The following is a 7,718-nucleotide window of genomic DNA, read 5'->3' as shown; positions in this document are numbered from 1 at the left end:
GGAAAGCAAGTAATGGAGTCATTTTGGACATTCTACGTTTATATTTGGACGTGAATGGAGGTTTAAGAAAATACTAGGGCTCCTAGCATCAAGTAGGATTGTCTCTTCCAAGCTTAAACCCATTTATGTATGCTAAAGTTGGGTTCGGCCTTACAAATGCAGACCAATTCATAAACCCATTTTATGTGTTTTTTTTGGTAAAGTACATTGATCTCTGACTATTGGGTGTTGTTTTATTAAGTTATTTGATTATTAAAAGTTATAAAATGATCCTTAAATACAAAGTGTTATTTTGTTGAGTCCTTTGACTAATAAAAATTACAAAATAATCACCCGATTATTCATTATGTTACAAAATGAGCCTCAAATATAGAGTGTTGTTATGTTGTTGGCGGCCACGTTAGGAATTTGAACAATATTTAGGTAAAGAGTTATATATTTTCCCGTGGCAGATATATATAATCCGACAGGTCAAGGAAATTAATTATGCAAGCTGGTCTTAACCACCAAATGTATTCAAATCGTGTCAAAATGAAGTAGAAAGATCAAATGCAAAAGTTTGACACGATACAAGGACCGCTTCCAGAATTATACCATTAGAGATTTTTCTAAAAGGAAACTGTGGATTTGATTTTTCAAAGTGATTAATTAAGCAACTTGAATTTCCCCCTTTTTTTTAATTAAAGAAATTTCCTAAAAGTTGCTTAAAAAATCTAGTTCTCTCAAAAATCTTTTTCACCCCTGGATTTAATAATAAAGAGGAATCAAGATTTGAGTCGTTTTATTGTGATAATGGACATCATTGACTAAGGACATCGAGAAGGATTTGGCTTGCAAGAATTTGAAAAGTCGGTTGCGAAAACGACGTGTTTTGGACAGTTGAAGTTGAACCAAGACTTGGTCCTTACATTGAAGATTGCTTCCCCTCCCACACACTCGGATGTTGCCAAGATGGCACGAAGACTTCAATAGTAAAAGAATTATTATCGTTAGAGACGAATATAATATTTTATGTTACGTGGGAAGAACTTAAACTTATAAAATTCTTGAAAAAGATAAAAGTAAATTTTTAGGAGATAACTTTTCTTATCCGTCCCTGCCTAGATCCATCCCTGATTGTTGTTTCTTGAGATATCGAATTCGAGTTCTAGAAATATCAAACGTGTAAACGTTTAATTATCAAAAGGTTAAGAGTTATTTTTGAACAAATAATGTATTATATTTACACCTATTAATAAATAAAAAATGTTGCTTCTTAAATTGAGATCAGCACAGGATTTCAACTTGTTTTTGCTTTGCTCACCTTTTATTAGTCAATTATGCCTCTTAATTGTAGCTAATTGTTTTTTTAAGTTGCTTAATCACTGATTTGATCATATATTGATCAACAACGCAAGTTGGAGAGAGAGAGAGAGAAGAAGAGGCAACTTGCAATGCAACCTTGTAAATAAAAGTTTAAGATTGAGTTTAGTTTCCTCAAAGTTCAATTTAGTCCATTTTAAAATTATAATTTAAAGCAATAATAAAGTTTAAAATTGACTTATTTTAAAGAAATTTGGATAAACTACATCCATGATCACTTAATTATGAGAGATTTAATATGACAACTGATCTTTCAATTTTGTAAGTCGAACCACTTAAATATTTAAATGATATCAACCGCGTTAATTGTTAACATTTACTACAGAATGTGACATTACATTTAAAATTTTGATATAATTATACTTTTGATCTCTGTTACTTACATATTCAATAATTTTGGTCCAAAATTGGTGATACATGTCATCAAATGATTAAATTAAATTTAAATTAGGCCAAATTAATAGAATATATAAGTAATAAAGATCAAATGCATGATCATACTATTTTTTAACTGCACATAATCCTCTATGCTAAATGTTAAGAATTAGTGACATGATTAATATTATTTAAATAGTTAAGTGATTTGATTGATAAAATTAAAAGATTGATGATTAGATTAAAATACTTATAATTAAATGGTTATGTTTATAATTTATCCAAAATATTTTTAAAGACAATTTTAAGTCTACTTGTTTTGTCTCTTGTATTCATCTCCCGAATCCCCGTATTTAGCTTCCAAGCCCTCGGAAAAACAAGCCTGAAAACTCCTTTATGATAAATCACAAACAAACAAATTAAATAATGTCCCTTCAACGTTACCGCCATTCCTCCTCCTTCCCTTCCTGCTTCCGTCCTTCTGCCATTGCAGATGACCACCACAAGTCGCCGCAGAACTCGGGTAAAACGAACATCGCGGCCACAAGTCTCTACGACACAAAGCTTGGCATGTTTTCCCTCACGTGGTCCCGCAGCTTCCTCGGCCACTCCCTCTGCCTCCACCTCCACGGTTCCTCTCACTACTCCCCCTATTCTCCTCTCGCAGTTCACCCCTCTCTTTCTAACCCCATCCTCCATTTCTATCTCAATTTCAACTCCTTTACCTTTTGGAAGAAAAATGGTTGTGCAAAGCTCAGCTGTTCAACAGTTCCTAATGTGGTCCTCTTCTGGGACCTTTCCCGGGCGAAATTCGGATCCGGGCCTGAGCCCGAATCTGAATTCTTTGTTGCCGTTGTTGTTGGTGGCGAAATGATGCTTCTTGTCGGTGATGCTATCAAAGAAGCATATTCCAGAACTCGAGCTAAAAAGTCTAGGAGAAGCCAAGGTCTTGTTTTGAGAAGAGAGCGTGTATTTGGAAACAGAGTGTACAATACAAAAGTCAGGTTCGGCGGCAAAGTGAGGGAGATTTCGATCGATTGTCCGGTAAACGGTGAAGCGAAGCTTTGTTTCAGCGTCGATGGCAAAAGGGTGTTGCAAATTAAGCGGCTTAAATGGAAATTTAGAGGCAGCGAGAGGGTTGAAGTTGAAGGGGTCCCTATACAAGTCTCGTGGGACGTTTATAATTGGCTGTTCGATAAAGACTTGAGCAATGGGAATGCGGTTTTCGTGTTCAAGTTCGAGAACGAAGGCTCTGAGATTGTTGAAGACGATCATGGATGGCCGGAGGGTGAGGAAGCGACGGATTCTGAGAAGAAGGGTGTCGTTTTGTGTCAACAGAGTTGGTGTAATGTTAACGGAACTGAATGGGGGAAGAGGAGGAGAAGCTTGTTGAGGAGGATTGCTAAAAGCGCATCGTCTTCTTCGATTTCGATGTCTTCAGCTTCTTCGGGTGGCAGCTCTTCGGTAATGGAGTGGGCAAGCATGGAGGAGAGTGAGTTAACTGCTCCCACTGGCTTCTCTTTCGTTGTGTATGCATGCAGAAAGTGAAGATTTTCCTCATACTCATCTAATTCTTTCAATTCTCTAAGACAGACTCAAAGAACTGTGTAGTTGTAAATTTTACCTTTAACAAAAGTTTCTTTTATTCGTACTTGGTACATCTACTTTAATTAACTGATAGATAAAATATGGCATGTTATATAGGTCAAATTATGATTTTGCTCCCTTTACTATGATTGATTACTTCCAATAATTAACACCATTTTGTTAAAACCATAACTTGTTAAAAAAGAAATAATTAAAAGTTGGGTTTTGGTGGGTGATTCGGTCTTCCTAGTTCCTACCCTTGACTTTGGTTCCACACATCTTTACAATATTTACATTGTTTTAGAATTTAAAGTGTGTTAGAAATTCGGTAAAATTCCAAGAATTTTAATCTAACTTGATTTAAAATATTTTCGATATCTGTATGATTATACGAACAATCATTGGGAGCATGGTATTGGCCTCTTTCTTGCTTTTAAAGGGTTTGTTTTAAATTATTTTTATTGGGGGAGGGGTCATTTGCAGTGAATTAGGTCCACCTATCCTCATTCAAATGAAAACAATAATAATACGAGTTGTTGCTGATTAAAGTAGGAAATGGAATCAAAGTTCAAACAATGCAATAAAGAACCTTTGCTTTTTTTCCCGAATTCGTAAGGCTTGTATTCGGATCGATTCTGATTGCACACCTAGTTTAGTAGGTGAGAGATCTTCTGCATTCATAAGAACTTTAACTCGAGACTTGCTTAAGCGAAATCAAACTGCTTACCACTTAAACCAATTCCTGTTGGTATAAATAACCTTTGTTCACTTGTCTTGTATGCTTCATATTGGGTTTGGCGCCAATCATTTGACAAAACCAGACTTGGGTTATCAATTTTGAGGAAGAAAAACGCACAACATTGGACAAAAATTGAACTAAAATTTTAACCTAATTACTCTTGTCTCGAAACTTTTGTTGAAATCTGTAATTAAAGTATCGTTTTAAGATGAATATCAAGATTATTTAATTTTGGGAGAATATCAATTGTGTAAATGATAAGGATTAAATGTGTAATTATGTCAATTTTATTAACTATCATATATGTTCCTTCATCTATTAATCCATCAAATATTAATAATGGATGACTTGGTTGACATCATTTAAAAAATTAGATAATCATATTAATAAAATTAAGGCTTAAAGGTTATTTTTGTCTCGTAGTAGACTTAATTTATTATTTTCGCCTCTATCTTATTTTCACATCAATTTAGCTCTCAAAGTTGTTTAAATATATCATTCTATACCCTATCATTAACTTAAAATCTTAAATTATAAACTCTAAATTAAGTTTAGGGTGTATGGTTTATTGTTTAAAGGTTATAAGGTTATGATTTAAGGTTTATAGTTCAAGGTTTTAAGTTAAAAGTAGGGTATAAAATGTTGTAATTGAAAAATTGCAATGATTAAATTGATGTAAAAATACGATAGAAACAACAATGATAAACTAGATCTACTATAAGAAAAAAATTACATTTTCGCCTAAAATTAAAATATCAATGGTCAGACTAAATTTTTTTCCCTCCTAATAATATGGCCACTAATATAATTTAACCTTAATTTTAACTATCCGAACAATAATAGTTTGGTTTACAGACAAGAAAACTTTTTATATGGAGAAAGAGAGCCCGGACATGAAAACTTTTTTCCAGTCATGATAATAAAAGGGACCACTATGCCCCCCAAGGCAGCCCCATAAGGCCATAACCCTTCACATCCAACCTTAGCCAACCACTACTGTTTCATGGGGGTCCTATTTCTTACACAAACACTTTCCCTCAAGTCTCCAAAGTCCAAACATCTAACGGTTCTAACGAAACATGGTTTCAAACTGCAAGAGTGTAAGAAAAGCATAGATCTTTTCCATTCAAATCAAAAAGCATATTACAGAAGATTGAAACTTTGCGAATTCCCGAAGCAGGGGTTCCCATGCCCATCGAAGTAAACAACAGAAGTGGGGTAAAAACGATTTGCATTTGTTAACGTTATCTACTGTTGACTATTCTTTAGAGCTTCAAACTTAAGTTCGGGGTCATTGAGGTGTGAATCAACGACGACGATAGAAGAAATCGCCTCTGTCTATTACTTATTGCAGGGCTAGAAGGACAAGATGTCAATGAAGGAGGTATCCTACTCGATTGGCTTCTCAACTTCTTCTTCTCTACCTGTTGAACCTTACCCTCCGATCTAACTTGGCGAATCTTCGTCTCGTTCAACTCTGCCGGGAGAACACAGTTGCAAAGCAAACCTATACATTCATCACAGATATCATCACTCAATAGTCTACACAGAGAGAACCTTTAAATTTACTTCACCGCAAGAACCTGTGTGACGAACAACTCCGCAAACATTTCAATATCGGGAGAGTATTAAAATCATAACAATACAAGACAGCAAGCTGACTATGGTAGTTGTGGAAAGAATAAACAGAATTATTGGCTCAGACGGGCAGTATAGACCGTTCATAAATGGTGCTCGTTCCACAAAGCTTGCACTACCTCAGTGAGTGTGGTGGGTGGAAGCTGATACCGCTTCTTCCTTATCCTGAATTTTTTCAAAAGCAAACTTTTCTTCGATTTAACTTTAAAATCGGAAAACATGCTAACGAGAGCAATAACAATACGCAGCAAAACTTTCCCTTGGATATGCATGGCTATATACCAATATTCCCAAGAAACAATCAATCAAATTATCCATGATAAAAAGGGTGAGAAGATGATTTCTTACCGAGTCTAGCAAGTCGATTAACCCAGCGCGGAATCGTTTTCCCTGTCAATTGGATACACACATCATTGCAAAAATGATTGCAGTTCTTAGTGATGAGATGGTAAGTGTTCCCGGAGTAGTCTCTAGCAAGTTTCTCCATGAACGAACGGACGTCTTTCGGACCTAAATCTGTCCTCCCAATCAAAATGGATTTCCTAAATGTGAAACCGGGACACTGCTTTGGTTCCACTTCGAAAATTCCAGTAGCGGAACGTTCATGCGCTCCAAAACCATATTCAACTCCATGAACTGCATACCAAGATTCAACACAGTCAAAATCTACTTCTACAGAAATACGTGTGCGTGTCTTTGCATCAGCTTCATGGATGTATATGCTAATATCTGTGGAAATTCTTTTGCATATACAAGTTTCAAATTCTTCCCTTCAATTTCCAATCTCGTTGGTTACTACACTAATAATCAAACTAATAAGGATACATGGGAAAATTGATTGGAAAATTTTCTCATCAAACAAACAGGCTACCCAGATAATGGAAACAAAACTTAAGGCGTGGAAAAACAGAAGTAGCACGAATTAAACAGAAAATACTGCAACAACCCCCTGTTTCTTTCTTTTCATTTTTCCATTACTTTTTTTCCAGCAACACCCAAAAGGAAAAAAGAAAAAAGAAAACTAACCTTGAACCCCAGAATGATAGATCCCAAGGCCAAGCCAGTAAGCATAACCATTAATGGGAGTCAAATCGTATACATTCAAGTAAACCGGAACCGATCCAACTTTCTTCTTCCGGGGCATCAACACCATTGTACACAGCATTTTAAGGCCCTGTTTCTTTACACTTTCTTCTTCTTCTGAGAATTGTCCAGATCGGAGAGAGATAAAGGGATTGAGCTTCAATGAGATGATGGGTATTATAAAAAGGCGAGAAAATCGTATGGGTAACCGCGGAAATTCGAAAATATTTTACTCGTTTCGATTGAAAATAAACGAATAAAACAAGGAAAAGAAGAATCTTCAACTTGGTTTTTACCGAACGAGAGCCAAAAGCAAGTTATAGCGTACCATTTAGCTTGCTTTCAAGTATCCTCGTCCTCGTGGATGATGCTTGCTTTGCTTCTCCACTTTTGTTAATATATAATTAGAAACAATAATATTTATTTTTATTTAATTACAGTTAGCTTAAAATAGAAGGAACCCAAATTTATGGAGTATGGTTTTAACGAGATTGTGTACATACAAATTTTATAAATTATATTATTATTAAAGATATTTACCAACTTCGTACATTAAAAATAGGGTGAATTACATTATTAATTGTTAAAGTTTATAAATTATTTCATTTTGATCATTGAATTATATAAAAATTAAATTTTCCCACCAAACATTTTGAATTGATTATGTACCATTGAATTATCAAATCATTAATGGTGTTATGATTCTCATTATCTTTGTAAAAAATAGTCAAATGTTCTAATATTAAAATACCCTTTTAATAGAAACCATTAATATTATTAAAAAATTAAAAATATTTGAAATTACAATAAAAGTTTATGATTATTGTTGTAAACTAAATATATAATTTAGACTTTTTTTATAACATTGAAACTAATCACTTTAGATTATATAAATATTATAAATAGAAAATGTTAAAAATTCAATTAAAAGACT

General features: G+C 34.2%; 2 protein-coding genes across 2 annotated transcripts; one reads left to right on the top strand and one right to left on the bottom strand.

Annotated features, from left to right (window-relative positions):
- The first annotated feature begins 2,091 nt into the window (after positions 1-2,091).
- Positions 2,092-3,324, top strand: LOC120200416. Its single transcript, XM_039201280.1, has one exon. It carries the CDS (start codon positions 2,164-2,166, stop codon positions 3,283-3,285), a length of 1,122 nt encoding a protein of 373 aa, XP_039057211.1. The 5' UTR covers positions 2,092-2,163; the 3' UTR covers positions 3,286-3,324.
- A 1,841-nt stretch (positions 3,325-5,165) lies between these two features.
- On the bottom strand, positions 5,166-7,185 carry LOC120200430 (deSI-like protein At4g17486). The gene is made up of 3 exons (XM_039201292.1): positions 6,728-7,185; positions 6,050-6,337; positions 5,166-5,570 (listed from the first exon to the last, which is right to left on the bottom strand). Exons 1-3 carry the CDS (start codon positions 6,864-6,866, stop codon positions 5,329-5,331), a joined length of 669 nt encoding a protein of 222 aa, XP_039057223.1. The 5' UTR covers positions 6,867-7,185; the 3' UTR covers positions 5,166-5,328.
- Positions 7,186-7,718: the final 533 nt, after the last annotated feature.

Source organism: Hibiscus syriacus, unplaced genomic scaffold, assembly GCF_006381635.1.
Source record: "Hibiscus syriacus cultivar Baekdansim isolate YM2019G1 unplaced genomic scaffold, ASM638163v2 tig00000340_pilon, whole genome shotgun sequence".
Classification (NCBI taxonomy): Eukaryota; Viridiplantae; Streptophyta; class Magnoliopsida; order Malvales; family Malvaceae; genus Hibiscus; species Hibiscus syriacus.
The sequence above is the reverse complement of the archived record's forward strand: the minus strand, read 5'-3'. Positions and strand labels throughout refer to the sequence as shown.